Here is a 27,927-nt window from a genome sequence, read left to right as displayed (position 1 = left end):
TCAGGTAGTGGATGCTTAACCTGCATTTAAATTTGAGGACCAAAGTGCTAGTCTTTAGGACTGAGGATATAGCTAAACTGGTCTCACATATCTATACAACATCCCAGCTTTCAGTGACAGGAGCTTCTTCTTTCTTTCATATTTCGATACCAAAATATGCCTACACCTTTCTGCTCAGTTCCCCTCTAGCTAGTACATAATCCTACAGGTTTGAGGAACTGTGCATCAATTCAAGATGTGTCTACAGTTTTGTGTGGACGAAAGCCACCAACCCGACACCCAGATTCCACCAAGGGCAAAAAGGGGCTCACCGCACAGCCTCTGGTGGGACAGGCACCAGTTTCTTCCATCTCGCCACCAAGTTCTTGGCAAAATCTCCAACCTGCTCGTGTTTCCGTAAACCGTTCACCGTCTTCCCTACCCCAGTCTCCTGCAGAAAAGAGGCAGAAAGCCAGATCAGATGGCATTTAAGTATGTATGTATCCAGTCTTATACTGAAAGATAGATAACATTATCCCCCATCCAATTAAAAAAAATAAACAAACAACACTTAATTATTTACTTTAAAAAAAGCCTTTGCTTATTTATTGCTTTATAGTCTAACTTTCATCCCTAGAAAGGCTCAAGTGATACAGCAGAAAACCATGAAATGCAAATTACCATACATACTCAAGTATAAGCCAACCCGAATATAAGATGAGGCACCTAATTGTACCACAAAAAACTGGGAAAATGTATTGCTCGAGTATAAGCCAAGGATGGGAAATGCAGCAGCTACTGGTAAATTTTAAAATAAAAATAGATACCAATAAAATTACATTAATTGAAGCTAAATGTTTTTGAATATTTATATAAAACTGTAATTTAAGATAAGACTATCCAATTCTAATTAAACCATTATTCTAACCTTCTTCAATGTAAATATGCTTACGTATCCTTCCAATAATAATAAAGAGAGTAAAATAATAAATGCAACAACAATAGAGTAAAATAATAAATGTAATAATAATAGAGTAAAATAATAAATGTAATAATAATAGAGTAAAATAATACATGTAATAATAATAAGAGTAAAATAATAAATGCAATAATAAAAATAGAGTAAAATAATAAATGTAATAATCCCAAGTGTAGACTCTGCAAGGAAGTAGATGAAACAATAGATCACATCCACAGCTGCTCCAAGAAGATTGCGCAGACAGACTACAAGCAGAGGTATAACACCGTTGCTCAGATGATTCATTGGAACTTGTGCCACAAATATCTGCCTGTGACAAAGAACTGGTGGGACCACAAACCTGAAAAAGTTACAGAAAATGGACACGTCAAACTACTCTAGGACTTCTGAATTCAGACTGACAAGAGTTTTGGAACACAATACTCCTGGTCTCACAATGGAGTTAAAAAACCAAGTACGGATCATCGTTGTTGCGATCCCAGGTGATAGCAGGACTGAAGAGAAACAACTGGAAAAGCTGACACGATATGAGGATTTAAAGATCGAACTGCAAAGACTTTGGTACAAGCCAGTCAAGGTGGTCCCAGTGGTGATCGGCACACCGGGTACAGTGACTAAAGACCTTGGCCTGCACTTAAACACAATTGGCGCTGACAAAATTACAATCTGTCAGCTGCAGGAGGCCACCTTACTGGGATCTGCATGCATTATTCACCGATATATCACACAGTCCTAGACACTTGGGAAGTGTCCGACGTGTGATCTAATACAACAGCCAGCACTGTGATCTTGTTTGCTGTGTACTAATCTTGTTATGTTTCAAATAATAATCAACAGAGTAAAATAATAAATGTAATAAAAATAATAAAGTAAAATAATGTAAATGTAATAATAACAATAATAGAGTAAAATAATAAATGCAATAATAATAACAACAGAGTAAAATAATAAATAACCTTGACTCGAGTATAAGCCGAGGGGGGCTTTTTCAGCCTAAAAAAGGGCTGAAAAACTCTATATACGGTAATCAAAAACAGAAAAACAAAGATATAGATATTTGAATAGACAGTAAATAATAGAGAGTGAGATAGAAACCCAGGTTTCAGCGGTGACTAGGGGAGCATTTGCACAGTTAAAACTTGTGCGTCAGCTGCGCCCGTACCTTGGGAAGTCTGACTTGGCCACGATAGTCCATGCTCTGGTTACATCCCGTATAGACTACTGCAACGCTCTCTACGTGGGGTTGTCTTTGAAGACTGCTCGGAAGCTTCAAATGGTCCAGCGTTTGGCAGCCAGGTTGCTAACAGGAGCAGCACTCAGGGAGCATACTACTCCTCTGTTGCGCCAGCTCCACTGGCTGCCAGTTCGCTACCGGTCACAATTCAAAGTGCTGGCGTTAGCCTATAAAGCCCTAAATGGTTCTGGCCCTACTTACCTCTCCGAACACATCTCCTCCTATGAACCGACTAGGACACTAAGATCATCTGGGGAGGCTCTGCTCTCTGTCCCGCCTGCATCACAGGCGTGCTTGGCGGGGACGAGAGACAGGGCCTTCTCAGTGGTGGCCCCTCAGCTGTGGAACGCCCTGCCTGCAGATATCAGATCGGCCCCCTCCCTGCTGGCGTTTTGGAGGAAAGTGAAGACCTGGCTGTTCGAACAAGCATTTGATTAAACAGTGTAATTGAAAATAGGAATACGGAATAATGGATGATGAGACTGGATTCTGATTTTACTGTTGAGGCGCTAATGATTGTTATACGGATGTTTAATGATTTATGTTACAATTGTTTTTAATTGCCCTATACTTGTCTCGTGATGTTTTGTATTGATGTTGTTCACCGCTTTGAGTCGCCTGAGGGCTGAGAAAAGCGGTATATAAATAAAGTAAATAAATAAGTAAATAAATAAATTGAAAGAACTACAGAGGAGGACCAAAATAATATCTGCACATCGAGGAGCAGAATCAACAAATAAACAAATGCAAAAGGAAGTAATTCCAAAATCTCATGACTCCACAACCAAGAGACCCAGCTTCATGTCCTGAAAAGTTGTACTTTCAATGGCAGAATTCAGAGCCTTCCTAAATGAGGCAAGTGGGAAGTCAGGCTCAGGCAGCAGAGGTTACTCAATTGAAGATCGTGGTTTCTGGGGAAGAGATGAGGAAATATATCCCTCGGCCCATTTCTGCAACCCATGAAACTCCTCATCGGATCCTCAGAGCTTCAAAAATCTCTTTGGAAAATATTCAGTCACACAAAACACTCCCAAACACACAATCCTGCTGTCATTTGGGGAAGGGCGTGGATGAAAACAGAGATATTCAGTTGCACCTTTGAGACGGAGGGAAGGGGAAGAGCGGTCCTCCGCCATGCTCCAGTTGACCAAACCTTCTTCAAGGCAATGGTGGGGAAACGGTCAAAACTGTGGGGCTCAGGGAGTCATGGGCAGAAGACTTCCAAAGGTTGAATGCAGCCCTCAGGCTGTTAACACACAATGACTGTATTTAAAAAGAATAAGGATTACTTTCAAAGCAGTTTCAAAATCTCTCTTGGCTGGTGGAGAAGGAAGGCAAGAGGGTGGAAAGGAGAGGTTTCTTTCCACAGGTGATATCTAATAGGCGTGCTAGAAAAGTTCACACCAAAACTCTACATCTCCTGCATGCCATAGGGTTTGCCACACGACTGAAGGACTTGGACCATTTTTCTAGAGGCTCTTGGCAAATGCTGTGAAGATATACAAATGCTGTGAAGATATACAAAACTGGTTTGACTAGAGACCAGGTAAGAAAAGCTGTGTGTACACTATGGGCAAGGAAAGCTCAACAAGCATAGCTCAAAAGGTTATGTGCATAAAAAGAGAACAGGAATTGTTGTCTTAGTGGAATTATTGCTCCCTTAGTGGATGATCTACGCCGGGAGCTAGACAGGGGGACCTCTCAACAGCCTTCAATACCGTCGACCACGGTATCCTTTTGGGACGCCTCGCAGGAATGGGCCTTGGAGGTACTGTTCTGCAGTAGAGGGTCGTTCCCAGAAGGTGTTGTTGGGAGATTTCTGCTCAACCCCACAACCACTGTCTTGTGGGGTTCCTCAGGGGTCAATACTATCTCCCATGTTATTGAATATCTACATGAAGCCGTTGGGAGAGATCATCCGGAGTTTCGGGGTGCGATGTCATCTGTACGCGGATGATGTCCAACTCTGTCACTCCTTCCCACCTGCTACTAAGAAGGCTGTCCAGGTCCTGAACCGGTGCTTGGCCGCTGTGACAGTCTGGATGAGGGTGAACAAATTGAAATTGAATCCAGACAAGACAGAGGTCCTCCTGGTCAGTCGAAAGGCCAAACAGGGAATAGGGTTACAGCCTGTGTTGGACGGGGTTACACTCCCCCTGAAGACGCAAGTTCGCAGTTTGGGAGTAATCCTGGACTCATCACTGAGCCTAGAACCCCAGGTCTCGGTAGTGGCCAGGAGAGCTTTTGCACAATTAAAACTTGTGCACCAGCTGCACCCGTTCCTTGGGAAGTCTGACTTGGCCTTGGTGGTTCACACTCTGGTTACATCCCATATAGACTACTGCTACGCTCTCTACGTGGGGTTGCCTTTGAAGACTGTTTGGAAGCTTCAAATGGTCCAATGGGCTGCAGCCAGGTTGCTAACAGGAGCGGCGTTCAGGGAGCACACAACTCCTCTGTTGCGCCAGCTCCAGTGGCTGCCAATCTGCTACCAAGCACAATTCAAAGTGTTGGCTTTAGCCTATAAAGTCCTAAATGGTTCCGGCTTACCTGTCCAAACATATATCTCCTTACGAACCCTCTAAAAAATTAAGATCTTCTGGGGAGGCCCTGCTCTCGGTCCTGCCATTTTCACAGGCTCAACTGGCAGGGACGAGAGACAGGGCCTTCTCAGCAGTGGCCCCTCAGTTGTGGAACAGGGACATTAGATCGGCCCCCACCCTCTTAACGTTTCGCAAAAAAGTTAAAACCTGGCTATAAGAGCAGGCTTTCCCAAACGCAGTGTAGCTGTTAAACTCTGATCTCGGAACAGTTGGACAATGCGACTGGATAATGATTGGTAATGAAATGCGGAGAACTTATGGTTTTTTATTATGTTTTATTGATGTTATTTGTAATGAATTTTAATCTATGTTAAATGTTTTAATGTTTAAATTATCTTTGTACTGCTGTGGGCATCGAATTGTGCCACTTTGTAAACCGCCATGAGTCGCCCTTGGGCTGAGAATGGTGGTACAGAAGCATAGTAAATAAATAAATCAATAAATCAAAATTGTCAAGCCAGGGTCGTGACTTAAATCAAGGGGGCAAACTTGTGCCAGAACTTGGAAAAGTTATTTAAAAAAGAAAAAAAAACACAACTCTCCAGCCCTTTGATCTGGTGGCTGGCAGATTCTGGAATCCAAATGAGTAACTCTTCCAAACTCTGACTATTTATTTATGATTGACATTTATATGCTGCCCTTCTCACTCCGAAGGGGACTCAGAGCAGCTTACAAGATATATATATACACACACACACACACACACAATATATTATATTATTAGCATAGTACAATATCAGTATTATATATTACTATATTGTACTATACCATTATATTGCAATATTATTAGTAATATTACATGTAATATAAAATATATAATTATAATATTGTATCATTTTTATTAGTATTATATTGTATTACATTATAATATCATAAATATTATATGGATATATTATTTATTATATTATTAGCATAGAATAGGAGACAAAGTGGAACTGTTTATCATTGTTTCAAAAACATTTTTAGAATACTATTTTAGAGACTATTTACAGCCCATTTTAATTAATGGCCATCTGTCAGGAGGGGTCATATTGTGTCTTTCTTCACGGCAGAAGGGGGTTGGTCTTAGGAGGTCCTTTCCAACTCTAGGATTCTGCCTATCTATCTATTTATTTCCCTGGAGAATCTGAAGCATCTCTTCCAATTCTAGGATAGAGTTCAGACACACAATGCCTGCAATGACAGCAGTGGTTCAAGGCTGGAGGTCTCCAAATTAATTCTTGCAAAGGGACCACAAAGATGCCCAAAAAGTCAAATGGAAATCCTATTATTGGTATACTTAAAACAGCAAGGAACACACACACACAAATTGCTACTCAGTACGACTCCCATCATTCTCAAGCCTTGACGGGTGCTGTCCAGGGGTCAAGGAATCCTGCAGTATTCCTCTTGGACTACAATTCCCAGCAGCCCTAGCCAGTACAGTCCATGACAAGGATTTGGATGCTGGGAGTTGAATTAAAGAACATGCGGGTAGCCACATAATTCCCACCCTTAACCAAGTTGCATGGCTCTGATCTAAAGTAAGAAAAAGGCCACCAGCTTCTTCTCACTTGGTCCGAAAAGGGACAAAGGGCTCTGCGGCCTCCTCAACTCTTGCCAAGCAGGATGACTAACATCAGCTTTCCTTTAGAGCAGTGGTTCTCAACCTTCCTAATGCCGCAACCCCTTAATACAGTTCCTCATGTCATGGTGACCTCAATCATAAAATTATTTTCATTGCTGCTTAGCAACTGTAATTTTGCTACTGTTATGAATCATAATGTAAATATCCAATATTCAGGGTGCATTTTGAATCACTGGACAACATTTGGCACAAATATTCAACACAGGTGGGGTCCGGGGGGATTAATTTTGTCATTTGGGAGTTGTAGCTGCTGGGATTTATAGTTCACCTACAATCAAAGAGCATTCTGAACTTCACCAACAATAGAATAGAACCAAACTTGGCACATAGGACTCCCATGACCAGCAGAAAATACTAGAAGGGTTTGGTGGGCATTGACCTTGAGTATTGGAGTTGTAGTTCACCTACATCCAGAGAGCACTGTGGACTCAAACAATGATGGATCTGATGGAGCAAACTTGGCACCAATACTCAATATGCCCAAATGCAAAAATTGGTGGAGTTTGGGGAAAATAGACCTTGCCATTTGGAAGTTGTAGTTGCTAGGATATATAGTTCACATACAATCAAAGAGCATTCTGAACCCCACTAACTATAGAATAGGGCCAAACTTCCCACACAGAACCACCATGACCAAGAGAAAATACTGTATTTTTTAATGGTCTTTGGCGACCCCTCTGACACCCCCCTCGCGACCCCCCCAGGGGTCCCAACCCCCAAATTGAGAAACTCTGCTTTACACACTTCAACTACTTCTTACAGATGGGTAGAGTTTTTGGGTTGTTGTAGGTTTTTCCGGGCTATATGTTCTGGAGGCATTTTCTCCTGACATTTCGCCTGCATCTATGGCAAGCATCCTCAGAGGTAGTGAGGTCTGTTGGAAGTAGGAAAAAGGTATATATATATATATATATATATATATATATATATATCTGTGGAATCACCAGGGTGGGACAAAGGACTTTTTTTCTGCTGGAGCTAGGTGTGAATGTTTCAACTGACCACCTTGATTAGCATTTAATGGCTTGGAAGTGCCTGGGGGGAATCTTTTGTTGAGAGTGATTTGATGTCCTTGTTTGTTTACTCTCTGTTGTTTTGCTGTTGTAATTTTTGAGTTTTTTTAATACTGGTAGCCAGATTTTGTTCGTTTTATTGGTTTCTTCCTTTCTGTTGAAATTGTCCACATGCTTGTGGATTTCAATGGCTTCTCTGTGTAGTCTGACATGGTGGCTGTGAGAGTGGTCCAGCATTTCTGTGTTCTCAAATAATATGCTGTGTCCAGGTTGGTTCATCAGGTGCTCTGCTATGGCTGACTTCTCTGGTTGAAGTAGTCTGCAGTGCCTTTCATATTCCTTGATCCGTGTTTGCGCGCTGCATTTGGTGGTCCCTATGTAGACTTGTTCACAGTTGCATGCTACACGGTAGACCCCTGCATAGGTGAGAGGATCCCTCTTGTCCTTTGCTGAATGTAGCATTTGTCGGATTTTCTTGGTGGGTCTATAGGTGGTTTGTATGTTGTGTTTCCTCATCAGCTTCCCTATGCGGTCAGTTGTTCCCTTGTATGGCAAGAACACTTTTCCTCTGGGTGGATCTTCATCGTAGAGTTTTTCTCAAATGTCTTTCGAGGGAAAGGCACTAAGGAAACTTCTCCTGCTAGTCCCTCTGGGAGAACAAACCTGGATTATGGCTTCCTTTAGTCAGGACCTGATTCTCAAGGCACCGTTCAGAATTTTGTACACAAGAAAATATAAACAAAGTGAAACAATACACCATTTGAAAAGCAAATGTCATTGTTGGTGGACTTCAGAATGCTCTTTGATTGTAGGTGAATTATAAATCTAAGCAACTACAACTCCCAAATATCAAGGTCCGTTTTCTCCAAACTCCACCAGTGTTTAAATTTGGGCATACTGAGTATTTGTACCAAGTTTGGTACCAATCCATAGTAGTTTGGGTTCACAGTGCTCTCCAGATGTAGGTGAACTACATTTCCCCTAAATCACTGTCAATTCCCCCCAAACCTCTCCATATTTTCTGTTGGCTATGGGGGTTCTGTGTGCCAAATTTGGTTCAGGTCTGTCATTCATAAGGGTCTCAGTCATCTGTGGAAGTCAGAGCTGAATTGGTTGAAGGTACTGCAAATCCCATCAGCTGTTGTCAATACTTCCCCAAACATATTGTTTTTGTGATTAATCAATATGCTTTAATTATGTTCAATATTGTGCACCAGCTGCGCCCGTATCTTGGGAAGTCTGATCTGGCCACGGTGGTCCATGCTCTGATTACATCCCGAATAGATTACTGCAACGTGCTCTATGTGGGGCTGCCTTTGAAGATGGTTCGGAAACTTCAGCTAGTCCAACAGGCGGCAGCCAGATTACTAACTGGGGCGGCATACAGGGAGCATACTACCCCCCTCTTGTGCCAGCTCCACTGGCTGCCGGTCCACCTCTGAGCCCAATTCAAAGTGCTGGTTTTGACCTATAAAGCTCTATATAGTTCTGGCCCAGCTTACTTGTCCGAACGCATCTACCCCTATGTCCCACCTCATAATCTAAGATCATCCGGGGAGGCCCTGCTCTCGCTCCTGTCAACAGCGCAAATGTGCCTGTCGGGAACGAGAGACAGGGCCTTCCCAGCAGTGCCCCCCCCCCCCTATGGAACACTCTCCCAAATGAGGTAAGATCCGTTCCCTCGCTCCTGGGTTTTAGGAAAACATTGAAAACATGATTTTGGGACCAGGCCTTAGGGCAGTAGAAACAAATCTATCCAGCATTTTTGAAAGACAATGACTGGAACGGCGATTCGACGGATGAGACTGTTTTACTGATGGTTCTACTGTTTATGGGTGTATTTTAATTTGATTTATGTCTACATGTAATTGTATAATTGTAATTGTTGTGCTGGCATTGAATTTTGCCATTACCTATGTGGAAACCGCTTTGAGTCCCCTTCGGGGTGAGAAAAGTGGTATACAAATACTGTAAATAAATAAATAATGAAAATTCAGCCTGCATATCAGATATGTACATTACAATTCGTAACAGTAGCAATTTTTTTTGTCATGTCAGGAGCGACCTGAGAAACTGCAAGTCGCTTCTGGTGTGAGAGAATTGGCCGTCTGCAAGGACGTTGCCCAGGGGACGCCCGGATGATTTGATGTTTTATCATCCTTGTGGGAGGCTTCTCTCATGTCCCCACATGAGGAGCTGGAGCTGATGGAGGGAACTCATCTGCCTCTCCCCGGATTCGAACCTGCGACCTGTCGGTCTTCAGTCCTGCCGGCACAAGGGTTTAACCCACTGCGCCACCGAGGACTCCAGTAGCAAAATGACAGTAATGAAGTCAAAATGAAAATAATATTATGGTTGGGGGTCACCACAACATGAGGAATTGTATTAAGGGGTCACAGCGTTAAAAAGGTTGAGAACCACTGCTGTAATATGTTCCAAACACCATTGACGTTCTCAGTATTGTCTTTTGTACTACCTGCAGTTTCTGAACTGCTTTCATGGGCATCCCCATGTGCAGTTCATTATAATAATACAATCGGTATATAACCAGAATATGGACCATTTGGGAGTGATCTGCTTTCTCCAGCTAGGGCCAAAGACATGTCTTCTCATTGGGATTTTGATTACATCTCCCCTGAAAGGGCCACATCCAAGAGCGCCCACAATCTGCATACATGACTGTTTCTGGAGACTGCAGTTGTATATCAAAACAAGTTGCATACCTCTGACCAAGTGTGCAGTGCTCCCAACCCACATGACTGCCATCTTCTCAATGGTACTCAGAATTACCACAGCAACCAAACAGGAAAAATACTGTGACAAAAGAGCTCTTACCAGAAGAATATCAACAGTGATGGGCAGCTCGGATAGCCTCTTCAAATTCTTCATTAGCTGCAAAAATGAAAGGACACAGAGTGAAAGGGGTTTTCTTTACAAGAGGTGGATTCAAGCCCATCAGGTTGTTAAGATGCCAGTCACAGAGCACTACAACTCCCATAAGCCTGACTGGAGAACAGCCAATGATAAGAAAAAGGCAGAACTGTTGTCCAAAACATCTGGAAGACTTAAGATTCCTCACCTGAGTGTTTGTAGGGCTGTGGCACAGCCGGTGTCAGAGGCAGCCCAACTTAAGTAGCTGCCTGATCCAGAACCAACAACACTGGCACCTAAAATCACGCTAGTATTCAAGCCTAGTCAGATCAAAGATAAGGCACACTGGCTCAAATGTGCTGAGCCAAGTAGGTAAAAGGCTTAAGAAAAAAAAGCTAATTTGGGAATTATGACTTCCAGGATCTTATGGTCAGCTTGTGGATTTTGGGTGCTGCAATACATAAAGGTTTGAAAACATGCAAATGTGAGTAAATCAATAGGTACCATTTCTGCGGGAAGGTAACGGCCCTCCATGCAGGTGGCTGTGGACAATGCCAGCTCTTTGACTTAGAAAGGGAGATTAGTTTTTTGTTTGTTTGTTTTTTGTCGTGTCAGGAGCAAGTCGCTTCTGGTGTGAGAGAATTGGTCATCTGCAAGGACATTGCCCAGGGGACGGCTGGATGATTTTGATGTTTTTGTCATCCTTGTGGGAGGCTTCTCTCATGTCCCCGCATGAGGAGCTGGAGCTGATAGAGGGAGCTCATCCGCCTCTCCCCGGATTCAAACCTAAGCCCTGTCGGTCTTCAGTCCTGCTAGCACAGGGGTTTAACCCACTGTGCCACCGGGGGCTCCTCCTATGGAGATGAGTACCAACTCCAGAGTCGGACACAACTAGGTTTAATGACAAGGGAAACCTTTTTTAAAAAAAATAATAAGGAGAAATCGGTATTTGCAACTAAGAACCTATCTATAAGAAATATTGTTAAATTGGAGAAATTAACTAATTGTAAGGTAGTGTCAAAAGTAAGGTATCTCGGACTACGGCTAACCAACAAATATAGTAACCTTTACCAAAATAATTACAACAAAACATGGAAGGAAATCAAAAGGGATCTTGTAAACTGGCAAAGACTGGTTAGGGAGGACAGCAGTTATAAAAAAAAATATTTATTTATTTATTTCAGAGTTTTCTATACCGAGCTTCTCAACCTCATTGAGGGACTCAGCCCGGTTTCCAGCCATAAAAAACATATACACTCATTAAAATATCATATATCACAATTACAAAAACAACTTTAAAAACACTATATATAAAACTACAGTGGTCAGTCGTCCTATTAAGATGGATCTATATCAACTTCCATCCAGGGTCCTATAGTGTTGTCTCAATCATCGAAGGCCTGACTCCACAGCCACGTCTTCACCCGTTTCCTAAATGTTAGGATGGATGGGGCGGTTCTGGCCTCCAGAGGGAGAGAGTACTACCCAAAATGTTGTTTTTGTTTTGAAATTTACTCATTATTAAGGGAGTAAAGGTGTTCGAAAAATGGAGAGCTGGGATTTTTCATGCAGTTGTCACAAGAAATATCATGTGCAGATTTGATAAATGTGGATGAAATATGATATATGGATATGAATGGAATTGAATGAAACAAATGAATGAATGAGAGCTAATAATTTTGGAGACACCATTCTAAAATATTAAGGTCTGCAATTACTAACTGCCTGCTTGCTGGTCTGTAATTAAAAGTTGCTGAAATGGTAAACTGTGATAAAAACTGTGACAATAATAAGATAAATGTTTACAATGATAAGAAGGAAGTCAACACAAGGCTAACACCAATCAAGAAGCATCAACATCTGGCCAGGAAATCGAGATGGAGTCAACATATTCCAGGATGGAAGATGTCTATCATTAATTTACAACTTTGGGACAATATCAGCAAAAATATTGCTATATAAGAGACCTTATTACATTCCAAAAAGTGTGACAGAAAGAAGAGCTGTTCACCTGCCCCTCTGGTCCATGGGAAGGACAGAGATGGTGCATGCCTCCTTCTCTCAATGGGAGAGGAAAGTGTGAGATTTTGGAGTCTTCTATTATGTGCAGGGCGTCAGGTTTTGCTGTATGAAAAACAGGGATCTGATCCTTAGCATTTTGGCATTTTAAAAGTTTTAGGTATTATGGGAGTTTTGGAACTGTGTGTTGGCAGGCTGCAGGGAAGCTGGGTCTGGCCTTTCTCTCCAAAGAGAGAGAAAAGGATATGGCTGGATAATGGAGAAAGGCAGGGAGTTTCAGAAAAACATCTACTTCTGCTTCATCGACTATTCTAAAGCCTTTGACTGTGTGGATCATAATAAATTGTGGCAAGTTCTTGGTGGGATGGGCATACCAAGCCACCTTGTCTCTCTCCTGAGGAATCTGTACAAGGACAAAGTAGCAACAGTAAGAACTGACCACGGAACAACAGACTGGTTCAAGATTGGGAAAGGCGTACGGCAAGGCTGCATCCTCTCACCCAACCTATTCAACTTGTATGCAGAACACATCATGCGATGTGCGGGGCTTGACGAATGCAAAGCTGGGGTAAAAATTGCTGGAAGAAACATTAACAACCTCAGATATGCAGATGACACCACTTTGATGGCCGAAAGTGAGGAGGAGCTGAGGAGCCTTCTAATCAAGGTGAAAGAAAAAAGCGCAAAACCTATGTTGCAGTTGAACATAAAGAAAAACCAAGATTATGGCAACAAGAATGATTGGCAACTTGGAAATAGAGCGAGAAAACGTGGAGGCAGCGACAGACTTTGTATTTCTAGGTGCAAAGATTACTGCAGATGCAGACTGTGGCCAGGAAATCAGAAGACGCTTACTTCTTGGGAGGAGAGCAATGTCCAATCTCGATAAAATAGTAAAGAGTAGAGACATCACACTGGCAACAAAGATCCATTGCCTAGTCAAAGCCATGGTATTCCCTGTAGTAACCTACAGATGTGAGAGCTGGACCTTAGGGAAGGCTGAGCAAAGGAAGATCGATGCTTTTGAGCTGTGGTGTTGGAGGAAAGTTCTGAGAGTGCCTTGGACTGCGAGAAGATCCAACCAGTCCATCCTCCAGGAAATAAAGCCCAACTGCTCATTGGAGGAAAGGATACTAGAGACAAAGTTGAAGTACTTTGGCCACATCATGAGGAGACAGCAAAGCCTAGAGAAGACAATTATGCTGGGGAAAGTGGAAGGCAAAAGGAAGAGGGGCCAACCAAGGGCAAGATGGATGGATGGCATCCTTGACGTGACTGGACTGACCTTGAAGGAGCTGGGGGTGGTGACGGCCGACAGGGAGCTCTGGCGTGGGCTGGTCCATGAGGTCACGAAGAGTCGGAGACGACTGAACGAATGAACAACAACAACAATATTTGGATGCATGAGGATGGATGAATGTTCATATGTGTAAATGCTTCAGTAAAAATGTAATTGCCCTTTGTTTGTTTGTTAGTCAATGTAACTGTAACTGTTGTTTGTGAATATAATGTAGTTACATATGTCTGTATGTGTAAAAGTTCTGCAAAAGTTGTGATATACCCTCACATTGAAAACTGCAATAAAAAAGAACTTGGTTTAAAAAGTACTCATGACACAGTCATAGTTTCTTCCCAATAAGCTGCTGCAAGAATTGGCATTTTGGAAAGGAGACATACATACTTGTCATATCCGACTGGTACTTAGCACTTCCATGTCCGTTTACCTGACCACTGAGATCTAAAAGTGTAACACATGGAGATTCGAGAGGGATTTGTCAGCTGTAGCCTTCCACTTGTGGAATGCTCTCTTCTTGGAAAGCCGGCAGATATGAGCACTGGTCTTATTCCGACACCAAGTGAAAAAACCAGCTGTTCTCCCAAGTAAGATCACAGCTAGGTTTTAACTGCTATGGCTCAGCCCTGGGGAATATTGGGATTTGTAGTTTGGTGAAGAATGTGGAATTGCAATCACACACCAGCCACAATTCCCAAAGTACTCAAAATCCCTCGCTTTTCAGGGCACTTTCCAAAATATTCACCAAACTACCAATTCCACAAAGCAGAGAATGGCAATTACAATGGCACCAAATTATAACTCTATCTATCTATCTATCTATCTATCTATATGACATTTATATGCCGCCCTTCTCACCCCAAAGGAGACTCAGAGCAGCTTATAAGTAAAAAGTAAATACAATATATTATATTATTACCATATCACAATATTAATATTATATATTACATTGTACTATAACATTATACTGTAATATTACTTTTAATATAAAATATATAATTACAATATCATATTATTAGTAGTATTATATTGTATTACATTATAATATTATCAATATTATATGTATATACAATAGATTATGTAATATTATCAATATTATATGTATATACAATAGATTATATTATATTATATTATATTATATTATATTATAAGCACAGTGCAGGAGACAATGCCTCCAAATTATTGTAACAATGGTATTAGAAATTCAAGAGTTCCAACGGAACATATCAACTGATTTCAAAGTTGTTGAGGTGGCAGAAGCATCATAGAATCATTCCGTGAAAGCTGCATAAAACCAAATCCCTTTTAAAAACAGGAAGCAACCACACTTCAGCAACTAAGTCTCTTTGTTTACTGATTTGATATCACAAGGAAGTGTGCCAGAGATAAGGTGCTTCCTTCCCAGCACTTGTTTCTTCCTAATATATGTTCAGGTAATAAAGAAAGCAAGGCACATCTGTTCACTCTTCCTATCTTTCAAATCAGTTCCATGAAAACGACATGACAAAGCATTCAGAAGTTGCAAAATTATACAGTATTGATTTACAAATAATTGGGGGGGGGATGCCTTCTAGAAGCCCAGGATAATAAAGATATAGCCTTCCCATCCATTATTCAAAGAGCCATTCATTGTTGGTGTGTGCCTTCAGCTTCTTTCAAACTTATGGAGATCGTAAGAAACTTTTCAGAAGGTTTCTTGTTGTTCATTCATTCAGTCATTTCTGAAACTTCGTGACCTCATGGACCAGCCCACGCCAGAGCTCCCTGTCGGCCGCCACCACCCCCAGCTCCTTCAAGGTCAAGCCAGTCACTTCAACGATGCCATCCATCCACCTTGCCCTTGGTCGGCCCCTCTTCCCTTTTCCCCAGCATCATTGTCTTCTCTAAGCTTCCCTTTCTTCTCATGATGTGGCCAAAGTACTTCATCTTTGCCTCTACTATCCTTCCCTCCAATGAGCAGTCGGGTTTTATTTCCTGAAGTATGGACTGGTTGGATCTTCTTGCGGTCCAAGGCACTCTCAGAACCTTCCTCCAACACCACCGTTCAAAAGCATCTATCTTCCTTCGCTCAGCCTTCCCTATGGTCCAGCTCTCACATCCATAGGTGACTATGGGGAATACCATTGCTTTAACTATGCGGATCTTCTTTGTCAGTGCGATGTCTCTACTCTTCACTATTTTATCGAGATTGGTCATTGCTCTCCTCCCAAGAAGTAAGCGTCTCCTGATTTCCTGGCTGTAGTCTGCGTCTGCAGTAATCTTTGAACCTAGAAATACAAAGTCTGTCGCTGCTTCCACGTTTTCTCCCTCTATTTCCCAGTTGCCAATCATTCTTGTTGCCATAATCTTGGGATTTTTTTTTTTATGTTCAACTGCAACATAGCTTTTGTGCTTTCTTCTTTCACCTTGGTTAGAAGGCTCCTCAGCTCCTCCTCGCTTTCGGCCATCAAAGTGGTGCCATCTGCATATCTAAGGTTGTTAATGTTTCTTCCAGCAATTTTCACCCCAGCCTTGCATTCCTCAAGCCCCGCACATCGCATGATGTGTTCTGCATACAAGTTGAATAGGTTGGGTGAGAGTATACAACCCTGTCGTATGCCTTTCCCAATCTTGAACCAGTCTGTTGTTCCATGGTCAGTTCTTACTGTTGCTACTTGGTCCTTGTACAGATTTCTCAGGAGAGAGACAAGGTGATTTAGTATGCCCATACCACCAAGAACTTGACACAATTTGTTATGATCCACACAGCCAAAGACTTTAGAACAGCTCTTACAGTCAGGAATTTCTTCCTCATGTTCAGGTGTAATTTCCTTTATTGTAGTTTGAAGACATTGTTTTGTGTCCTAGTATCCAGGACAGCAGAAAACTAGCTTGCTCTCTCCTCCCTATGACTTCCCCTCACATATTTGTACATGGCCATCATGTCTCCTCTCAGCCTTCTCTTCTGCAGGCTAAACAAGCCCAGCTCTTTAAGCCGCTCCTCATAGGGTTTGTTCTCCAGACCCTTGATCATTTTAGTCGCCCACCTCTGGACACATTCCAGCTTGTCAACATCCACTGTGAAAGCCACCCACTGCATGGCTATCAGCCTCCTCCCAGTAGACTCAAATCAAGGAAAAGCTTCACAAGAACCACCACGCCTCTTGGTGTTCCCCCATCAACAGCAAGAGTGTCTCCCTGGGCAGCTAATCCAGGAAATCCCAATTGGATGGCCCCCTACAAGGGCCTTCCTTCAGGGGCAAACCAAGAATGGACAACTTGGAAGTCCCTGAACAGATTCAGAAGTGGAGTGGGCAGATCAAAAGACAACCTGCCAAAATGGTACTACCTAGAAGAATCCTCCACCTTGTGCGACTGTGGAGCAGAACAAACAACTCAGCATCTCTATGTCCACAATGCCCTGCCTCATGCACAGAGGAAGAACTGTTTAAAGCTACAGACAATACTGTCACTGTTGCCCGTTTTTGGTCTAAAATTATTTAGCTGCCTAAATGTTTTATGTAGTGTGTGTGTGATATTTGTTTTATAGTTTTATAATTTAGATGGTTTTAATCTATTGTCATTGTTGACATTTTATGCATATAAGGCTTTGAATTTTGCCATTGATTATGTTGGGAACTGCTTTGAGTCCCTCCAGGGATAAGAAAAGCGGTATACAAGTACAATTAATAAATACATTAATAAATTAATGTGTTCCCTCTATTTTATTAGTTTTATACTTCGTTATTTATGCAATGTTTTTGACACAAAATAAATAAATCCATTATCAGTCTTCCTGTACCTGCATATTTCTTTGTGTGCGTTGAAGATGGACCAACTCCACCATTAGGAAGTGTGAAATGGCAACAGATCTGGTGTGTCACAAAAGGCACAACCAATTCTAACTTCTCTATTATGACTGCATTTATACTATATGAAAACAAAGGCGAACTTCTGGGGTTTTATGACTTACAAACAGAGCTGACTTTGGGCACTATGTCTTTTGCCTGGGATGGGACCAGATTGCTCTGTCTCAGGCCATTAGGTTTCTTGGTCAAGTCCTTTACTGAAGGTCACTTTGCAAGGTTATCTCTTCCCACAATTAACATCTCTCTTCCATTCACACAGCCAAGAGATCCTAAAAAGCACAATTCACCATCCTTTTTAACCAGAAGGTAGTACTGATTCCATACGAAGCCAAAGGGATGTATTAAAGGCTTGCGATAGTTCAGGCAAAACTAGGAAGGAGCATTTCTTCAGAACCCTTCTCCTCCCACCTCCATGATTTTGGGGAAGTGTGGCAACCTTCAACATCCCACTTCTGGAGGTAAAAAGGGAGACCCCCCTCCACTTTCTAACACAGAAACCCTGGTGAAACTTTGTTCAACACATGAACTAATAAAGAGGCTAAGTAGTCTGTGTACTTTCAGAAGAAGACCTACAAGCTAATCTAAACACCTTTGCAGAAACATACGAGAAGCTTGGCCTCTCATTGAACATTGAGAAAACCAAAGTGCTCTTCCAGTACTCACCAGCCAATCCCTCTGCAATGCCAAAAATACAGTTTAATGGTGTAACATTAGACCATTTCTGCTACCTTGGTAGCCACCTCTCCACAAAAATCAACATTGAAACTGAAATACAACACCGCCTGAGCTCTGTGAGTGCAGCATTTTTCCGAATGAAGCAGAGAGTGTTTGAGGATTGGGACATCCATTGAGAGACTAAGGTGCTTGTTTATAAAGCTATTGTCCTCCCAACCTTGCTATACGCCTGCGAAACGTGGACTGTCTACAGACGTCACACTCAACTCCTGGAACGATTCCATCAGCGTTGCCTCCAAAAAATCCTGCAAATCTCTTGGGAAGACAGACAGACAAATGTCAGCATGCTGGAAAAAGCAAAGACCACCAGCACTGAAGCAATGCTCCTGTGTCATCAACTCCACTGGACTGGCCACATTGTCCCAACGTCCGATCACCGTCTCCCAAAGCAGTTACTCTATTCCCAACTCAAGAATGAGAAATGTAATGTTGGTAAACAAGAAAAGATATTTAAAGATGGGCTTAAAGCCAACCTTAAAAACTGTGGCGTAGACACCGAGAATTGGGAAGCCCTAGCCATTAAGCGCTCTAACTGGAGGTCAGCTGTGACCAGCAGTGTTGCGGAATTCAAAGAGGCACAAATGGAGAGCGAAAGGGAGAAATGTGTCAAGAGGAAGGTGCATTGAGCCAACCCTGACCGGGACCGCCTTCCAACTGGAAACAGATGTCCTCACTGTGGAAGAACGTGCAGATCAAGAATAGGGCTCCACAGACACCTATGGACCCATCACCAAGATATTATACTTGGAGGGCCATCATCCTTGGGCTATGAGGGATCGCCTAAGTAAGTAAGTAATAGAGAAGCCATCAGAATCTCAACTCCAACTGAGAAGATAGCTTGAAAAATGAACGGAATATAGGAAATGCTTTGAGTCTCTTTCATGAGAGATAAAGTGAAGTAATAATAATAATAATAATAATAATAATAATAATAATAATTTCTCAAAGCACAGCAGACAAGAAAACTGCACAACAAGCCAGAGCTGACAGCTGGCACAACAAAGCACTGCATGGGCAGTTCCTTGAAGGAAAAGTTGGTGAGAAGACCTGGTTATGGCTCATTAATGGAACACTGAAGAAGGAGACAGAAGGCCTGATTCTTGCAGCCCAGGAGCAAGCCATCAGAACCAATGCAATTAAGGCCAGGGTCGAAAAATCAGCTGATGACCCAAAATGCAGACTGTGCAAGGAAATGGATAAAACCATCCATCATAACATCAGCTGCTGCAAGAAAATCACGCAGACAGATTACAAACAAAGGCACAACTCTGTGGCCCAAATGATTCATTGGAACTTACGTCATAAGTACCACCTGTCAGTAGTAAAGAACTGGTGGGATCATGAACCTGCAAAGGTAGTAGAAAATGAACACACAAAAATACTGTGGGACTTTTGAATCCAAACTGACAAAGTTTTGGAACACAATACGCCAGACATCACAATTGTGAAAAAGAAAAAAGTTTGGATGATTGATGTCGCCATACCAGGTGACAGCCGAATTGACAAAAAACAACAGGAAACACTCAACCGTTATCAATCCCGCAAAACTGAACTGAAAAGGCTCTGGCATAAACCACTACAGGTGGTCCCAATGGAAATTGGCACACTGGGTGCCATGCCAGAAGATCTCAGCTGGCATTTGGAAACAATAAACATTGACAAAATCACAATCTGTCAACTGCAAAAGGCCACCTTACTTGGATCTGTGCGGATCATTCAAAAATACATAACACAGTCCTAAACACTTGTTCGACTTGTGATTTTATGATACGAAATCCAGCACATATATCTCGCTTGCTGTGTCATACTGTGTTTTTGTGTCAGTAAAATAATAATAAGAAGAAGAAGACCACGAGCTGAACATGAGTAAAGAGTGTGATGCGGCGGCTAATGAAAACCAATGCCATTCTTGTTGTTGTTGTTCATTCGTTCAGTCGTCTCCGACTCTTCGTGACCTCATGGACCAGCCCATGCCAGAGCTCCCTGTCGGCCGTCACCACCCCCAGCTCCTTCAAGGTCAGTCCAGTCACTTCAAGGATGCCATCCATCCATCTTGCCCTTGGTCGGCCCCTCTTCCTTTTACCTTCCACTTTCCCCAGCATAATTGTCTTCTCTAGGCTTTGATGTCTCCTCATGATGTGGCCAAAGTACTTCAGCTTAATGAAAACCAATGCCATTCTAGGCTGCATCAAAAGGACGATAGTATTTACATCAGGGCTTCTCAAAACGTTTTTCCTCTTTCTGCCCAAGAAATAGTTACATGATCCTGGGCAGATATGTACATAAAATTGGTATATAGATCAAACATATACTGATAATAAATCGCCATGTGCATAGAATTATGGAAAAAATAGACCCATGTCTGATCCCACAGCAAGCTGGCTTCAGGAAAGGCAAAAGCTGCACATCGCAAGTGCTGAACCTGACTCAGCACATAGAAGATGGCTTTGAAAGGCAGCAGATCACAGGAGCTGTCTTCATAGACCTTTCAGCACCTTATGATACTGTGAACCACCGCCTCCTCCTGAGAAAAATGTATCATATCACAAAGGACTACCACCTCACTCGCCTCATAGGAAACCTGCTACAAAACAGGAGCTTTTTTGTTGAGTTCCAGGGCCAGAGAAGCAGATGGCAGAAACAGAAGAACGGCCTGCCTCAGGGGAGCGTGCTTGCTCCATCCATGTTCAACATCTACACAAATGACCAGCCACTGCCAGAAGGGACAGAGAGTTCATCTATGCTGATGATCATGCCATTACTGCTCAAGCAGGGAGCTTTGAGATGGTAGAACAGAAGCTTTCCAAAGCTCTAGGTGCTCTTACTGCCTATTACAGGGAAAACCAGCTGATCCCCAACCCATCTAAAACACAGACATGTGCCTTTCACCTTAAGAACACACAAGCATCCCAAGCTCTGAGGATTACCTGGGAAGGAATCCCACTGGAGCATTGCAGCACACCCAAATACCTGGGAGTCACTCTGGACCATGCCCTGACTTCCAAGCACTGCCTGAATATCAGGCAAAAGGGGGGTGCTTGAAACAATATCATACGAACGCTGACTGGCACAACCAGAGGATCACAACCAGACACAGTGAAGACATCTGCCCTTGTGCTATGCTACTCTGCTGCTGAGTATGCATGCCCAGTGTGGAACACATCTCACCACACTAAAACAGTGGATGTGGTTCTTAATGAAACATGCCGCATCATCACGGGATGTCTGCGCCCTACACCACTGGAGAAATTACACTGTCTAGCTGGTATTGCATCACCTGACATCCGCCGGGAAGTAGCAACCAATAGTGAAAGGACCAAGGCAGAGACATCTCCAGCTCATCCCTTGTTTGGGTATCAGCCAGCACGTCAACGACTTAAATCAAGAAATGGTTTTCTAAGATCTACAGAGACACTTGCTGGAACACCTCAGCAAGTGAGAGTCCAAAAGTGGCAGGCCCAAACCCAGAACCTCAACCAATGGCTGATACCAAATGAGAGACTCCCCCCTGGGCACACAGAGGACTGGGCGACTTGGAAGGCGCTGAACAGACTGTGCTCTGGCACCACGAGATGCAGAGCCAACCTTCAGAAATGGGGCTACAAAGTGGAATCCTCGACATGCAAGTGTGGAGAGGAGCAAACCACTGACCACCTGCTGCAATGCAACCTGAGCCCTGCCACATGCACAATGGAGGACCTTCTTGCAGCAACACCAGAAGCACTCCAAGTGGTCAGCTACTGGTCAAAGGACATTTAATCAACTACCAAGCTTGCAAATTTTGTGTTTTGTCTGTTTGTTTGTTTCTTTGTTTTGTTTTGTTAAAAATGTAATACAAATGTCTGGTTGCTCCTGACACGATAAATAAATAACCATGTTTGAAACTAGTTTATTTTCCTTTTTCTGGAGTGCAGCTGAAGCGTGCCTTAGCAAGCTTGGTTCATTTAGCATGGAGAAGGGAAGGTTGAAAGAATGAGAGTCAGGTTTAAATATTGAGGAAGGGACAAACTTGTTTTCTGCTGCTTTAGAGACTAGGACACAATGGAGCAATGGATCCAAACTGCAGGAAAAGAGATTCCACCTAAACATCAAGAAGAACTTCATGAGAGCCAGAGCTAGTCCGAGAGTGGAATATGCTGCTGCTTAAGAGTCTGGTGAAACCTCCACCTCTGGAATTTTTTTTGACGCAGAGGCTGGATGGCCATCTGTCAGGAGTGCTCTGATGGTGTCTTCTTGCCTGGCAGAATGGAGCTGGACTGGATGGCCTTTGGGGGGTTTCTGATAAGGGACACTCAACCTATGTACCTCCCAACTGCTGCCTTCATTTTAGACCCAGATGCCCAGCATCCCACCTCAAGCCAAGTGAACACTGTATTGTCGAAGGCTTTTATGGCTGGAATCACTGGGTTGTTGTGGGTTTTTTCAGCAAGCATCCTCTGAGGATGCTTGCCATAGATGCAGGCGAAATGTCAGGAGAGAATGCCTCTAGACCATGGCCATATAGCCCGAAAAACCTACAACAACCAAGTGAACACTGTCTCTGCCACCAGAGATAGAAATAAGATTTGATCTAGGATCATTTGGTGGTGGTGGGTTGGGGGGGGGGGGTGTCCTAATTTTGCCTTGATTTTAGTGAGAGTGGAATATGAACTACCTCGGAGTCCAGTGGAGTCTCTCTGGAGATTTTAAAGCAGAGACTGGATGGCCATCTGTCAGGAGGGGTTGGATGGTTTATTCCTATATGACAGAAGGGGGTTGGACTGGAGGACCTTTGGGGATCTCTTCCAACTCTAATGAAATATATATTCCTCCTCTGGAATTTCTTTTTTAAACAGAGGCTGGACGGCCATCTGTTGGGAGAGCCTTGATGGTGTCTTCCTGCCTCACAAAAAGGACGCTGACAGGATGGCCTTGAGGGGTTTCTTCCAACTTGGATTCTATGATTTGGGATGAAGGACACTCAACTTATGCACCTCCCAACCATTGCCTTCTCCCAATCTGGCAGAAGAGGGTTAGACTGGATGGCCTCTGGGGATCTCTTCCAGTTCTAGGACTGTATAATAATAATAACAACAACTACTACTACTACTACTACTACTCGGGGAGATGGTGGCGAGATATAAAAATAAAGTTATTATTATATTGTTATTAATAATAATTAATATAACAACAACACTTTTTGATGAGGGCAATGATGGAGTCTACTTCTCTGGAGGTTTCGAAGCAGAGGCTGGACGGCCATCTGACAGGAGGGGTTTGAAGGTGTCTTCCGTTACGGCAATCGCAGGTTGGACTGGATGGCCTTTGGGCTCCCTTCCAACTGAATGGCCACCTGTTGGGAGGGCTTTTGATGGTGTCAAAAGGAGGTTGGACTGGATGGCCATTGGTACTCACTTTTAACTGGATGGCTATCTATTGGGAAAGCTTTGATGGTGTCTTCCTTTATGGCAAAAGGGGGTTGGCCTGGTTGGTCTTTGGTGCTCCCTTCCAACTGGACGGTCATCTGTCTGGAGGGCTTTTGTCTTCCTTTATGGCCAAAGGGGGTTGGACTGGGTGGTCTTTAGGGCTCGCTTCCAACTGGACGGCCATCTGTTCGGAGGTCTTTAACTGTGTATTTACTGCAAAAGGAGGTTGGACTGGATGGCTTTTGGGGTATCTGTTGGGAGGGTTTTTATGGTGTCTTCCTTTACTGCAAAAGGAGGTTGGACTGGATGGCCATTGGTGCTCCCTTCTAACTGGATGGCTATCTGTTGGGAAAGCTTTGATGGTGTCTTCCTTTATGACAAAAGGGGGTTGGCCTGGTTGGCCTTTGGAGCTCCCTTCCAACTGGAAGTCTGGAGGGCTTTTGTCTTCCTTTATGGCCAAAGGGGGCTGGACTGGGTGGTTTTTAGGGCTCGCTTCCAACTGGACGACCATCTGTTCGGAGGGCTTTAACTGTGTATTTACTGCAAAAGGAGGTTGGACTGGATGGCCATTGGTGCTCCCTTTTAACTGGATGGCTATCTGAGGGGAAAGCTTTGACGGTGTCTTCCTTTACGGCAAAAGAAGTTGGGCCTGGTTGGTCTTTGGAGCTCCCTTCCAACTGGACGGTCATCTGTCTGGAGGGCTTTTGTCTTCCTTTATGGCCAAAGGGGGTTGGACTGGATGGCCTTTGGAGCTCCCTTCCAACTGGACGGCCATTTGTTCGGAGTGTCTTTACTGCAAAAGGAGGTTGGACTGGATGGTATTTGGGGGTTCCCTTTCAACTGGGTGGTTATCTGTTGGGAGGACTTTGATGGTCTTCCTTTACTGCAAAAGGAGGTTGGACTAGACGGCCTTTGGGGCTCCCTTCCAACTGGATGGCCATCTGTTGGGAGGGCTTTGACGGTGCCTTGCTTTACGGCAAAGGGGTTGGACTGGATGGCCTCTGGGCCCCCTTCCTCTGCCCCAAAGGGTTTCTCGCGCCCTTCCTTCCCTGCGCGGCGCGAAAGGGACTCTTCCCCGGCGACCCCCCTCCCTGCCCGGCCCCCCTGCCCGGCCTCCTTCCCTCTCCTCCGCTTCAGGCCCCTCTTTACCTTCTTGGGCTCCGTGGTGCCCGAGAGCCGCGACTGCAGCTTCCCCACAACTTCGAGCACCGACTCCGCCATGTTGACTGTTGGCGAGGTCTCTTTCACGACGGAAGTGGGCTCGCGGCTTCAACAGCTCTACCCAACAGCCCTGGCGGTTACTCGACCTCCCAACGGCTCGGATCCTTCTTTGCCCCGCCCTCTTTTCCCCTTTCTCCTCCTCCGCCGCCATGTTTGTTCCGGGCAAAATCCAGGAAGCACGGAAACAGAGGTAACTAAGAACCGTTTTCCGAAGAGAGCAGCGTCCTCCATTTTGAAAGCTGGAAAAGGCTTCGCAGCGGAGGCTAACGGCTGCCATTTTTGAAGAGGGCAAGGCGGAAGGACGCGGGGAGAAACAGCTCACAAACAGCTGGAGGAAAACAGTTTGGAACGTTCCCATCTTGAAGGGGGGCAAGAAGCTATCTGGCTGCCATGTTGACTGTGGGCAAAAGACTGCTCTCATCAAAGTCATTCAATGGTAGTTTTGGGGCTAACATCAAATCATGCCATCTGAATATGTGTACGCTCTTGCTTTTGTTTATTATTGAGAATGGCCCCGATTTCTTAACTGTAATCCTTGTATTTGCATTTAGGACAGGCCTGGGCCAACTTTGGCCCTTCAGGTGTTTTGGACTTCAACTCCCACAATTCCCAACAGCCTCAGGCCCCTTCCTTTCCCCCCTCAGCCACTTAATTGGTTATTAAATAATAGTATTTAATTATTGCTAAATACTAATATAAATAAATTAGTATTGCTAAATATTAATATAAATATAAATAATATAAAATAAAGGTTTATTATTATTATTAATAGTAGTTACTATTCAATACTATTATTTTGTTATTATTAAATAATGGTATTTAATTATTGTTAAACAATACTACCTAGCTATTATTAAATAATGCTGTTTATTATTATTAAATAATGCTGTTTATTATTATTAAATAATGCTGTTTATTATTATTACATAATGCTGTTTCGTTATTAAACAATACTATTCACTTATTATTAGATAAAGGTAAAGGTAGTCCCCTGACATTAAGTCCAGTCATGTCTGCCTCTGGGGTGTGGTGATCATCTCCATTTCTAAGCCGAAGAGCCGGCGTTGTCCATAGACACCTCCAAGGTCATGTGGCCGGCATGACTGCATGGAGCGCAGTTACCTTCCCGCCGGAGCGGTACCTATTGATCTACTCACATTTGCATGTTTTCGAACTGCTAGGTTGGCAGAAGCTGGGGCTGACAGCGGAAGCTCACGCCACTCCCCGGAATCGAACATGCGACCTTTCAATCAACAAGCTCAGTGCTTTAACCCACTGCGCCACCGGGGGCTCCTCACTTATTATTACACTTATTACAGTATTACTTATTATAGTATTAATAATACTATTTATTTATTATGAAATAATGTTATTAAATAATAATAATAATAATAATAATAATATGTATTTATTATTAAACAATAGTGTTTAATTATTGCTAAATAATAATATGTACCAGTAGTTACTATTCAATCATGTTATTTAGTTATGATTAAATAATTCTATTTTTATTATTAAATAATACCTTTTGGTTATTATTAAATAATACTATTTAGTTATGATTAAATAATGCTATTTAATTATTATTCAATAATATCATTTAGTTATTATTAAATACTGTTCACTTATTATTAAATAATAGAATTGAATTATTGCTAAATAATAATATGTACCAGTACTTACTATTCAATACTATTATTTTGTTATTATTAAATAATAGTATTATTAAATAATAGTATTTAAGTACTGTTAAACAATACTACCTAGCTATTATTAAATAATGCTGTTTATTGTTATTATTTAATAATACTATTTATTTTTAAATAATGTTATTAAATAATATTTATTTATTATTAAATAATAGTATTTAATTATTGCTAAATAATAATATGTACCAGTAGTTACTAGTCAATATTATTTAGTTATGATTAAATAATACTATTTAGTTATGATTAAATAATACTATTTAGTTATGATTAAATAATACTATTTAATTATGATTAAATAATACTATTTAGTTATGATTAAATAATGCTATTTAATTTTTATTAAACAATACTATTTGGTTATTATTAAATAATACTATTTAGTTATTATTAAATAATCTCCCTGTTGTGCCACCTCTACAAAGTTCTGGAGAGACTTATTTTGCATAGAATTATGGGAAAAAAGACCCCTGTCTGATCCCACAGCAAGCTGCCTTCAGGAAAGGCAAAAGCTGCACATCGCAAGTGCTGAACCTGACTCAGCACATAGAAGATGGCTTTGAAAGGCAGCAGATCACAGGAGGTGTCTTCATAGACCTGTCAGGGGCTTATGATACTGTGAACCACCGCCTCCCCCTGAGAAAAATGTATAGTATCTCAAAGGACTACCATCTCACCCGCCTCATAGGAAACCTGCTACAAAACAGGAGCTTCTTTGTTGAGTTCCAGGGCCAGAGAAGCAGATGGCGGAAACAGAAGAACGGCCTGCCGCAGGAGAGCGTGCTTGCTCCATCCATGTTCAACATTTACACAAATGACCAGCCACTGCCAGAAGGGACAGAGAATTTCATCTATGCTGATGATCATGCCATTACACTCAAGCAGGGAGCTTTGGGATGGTTGAACAGAAGCTCTCTGAAGCTCTAGGTGCTCTTACTGCCTATTACAGGGAAAACCAGCTGATCCCTAATCCATCTAAAACACAGACATGTGCCTTTCACCTTAAGAACAGACAAGCATCCCGAGCTCTGAGGATTACCTGGGAAGGAATCCCACTGGAGCATTGCAGCGCACCCAAATATCTGAGAGTCACTCTGGACCGTGCTCTTACCTACAAGGAGCACTGCCTGAATATCAATCAAAAGGTGGGTGCTAGAAACAATATCAACCTGGGACAACCTGGGGATCACAACCAGACACAGTGAAGACATCTGCCCTTGTGCTATGCTACTCTGCTGCTGAGTATGCATGCCCAGTGTGTAACACATCTCACCACACTAAAACAGTGGATGTGGCTCTTAATGAGACATGCCGCATTATCACGGGGTGCCTGCACCCTACACCACTGGAGAAATTACACTGTTGAGCCGGTATTGCACCACCTGACATCTGC

The 27,927-nt window shown here is 42.7% G+C and overlaps 1 protein-coding gene across 1 annotated transcript in view; it reads right to left on the bottom strand.

Moving 5' to 3' along the window:
- The window catches only part of ELOA (elongin A), a 54,683-nt gene extending 29,765 nt beyond the window's left edge, over positions 1 to 24,918 (bottom strand). Inside the window, exons 1-3 of the mRNA XM_060784252.2 lie at positions 24,757 to 24,918; positions 10,271 to 10,327; positions 312 to 430 (exon numbers count right to left, since the gene is read on the bottom strand). Coding sequence (XP_060640235.2) covers positions 312 to 430; positions 10,271 to 10,327; positions 24,757 to 24,828 — 248 coding nt within the window. The 5' untranslated portion in view covers positions 24,829 to 24,918. The remainder of the gene's footprint in view (positions 1 to 311; positions 431 to 10,270; positions 10,328 to 24,756) is intronic.
- Between the last annotated feature and the right edge of the window lie 3,009 nt (positions 24,919 to 27,927).

The sequence above is a fragment of the Anolis sagrei genome, chromosome X (assembly GCF_037176765.1).
Source record: "Anolis sagrei isolate rAnoSag1 chromosome X, rAnoSag1.mat, whole genome shotgun sequence".
In the NCBI taxonomy this organism is placed as follows: Eukaryota; Metazoa; Chordata; class Lepidosauria; order Squamata; family Dactyloidae; genus Anolis; species Anolis sagrei.
Note: the sequence above shows the minus strand (reverse complement) of the source record. Positions and strands in the feature narration are given on the sequence as shown.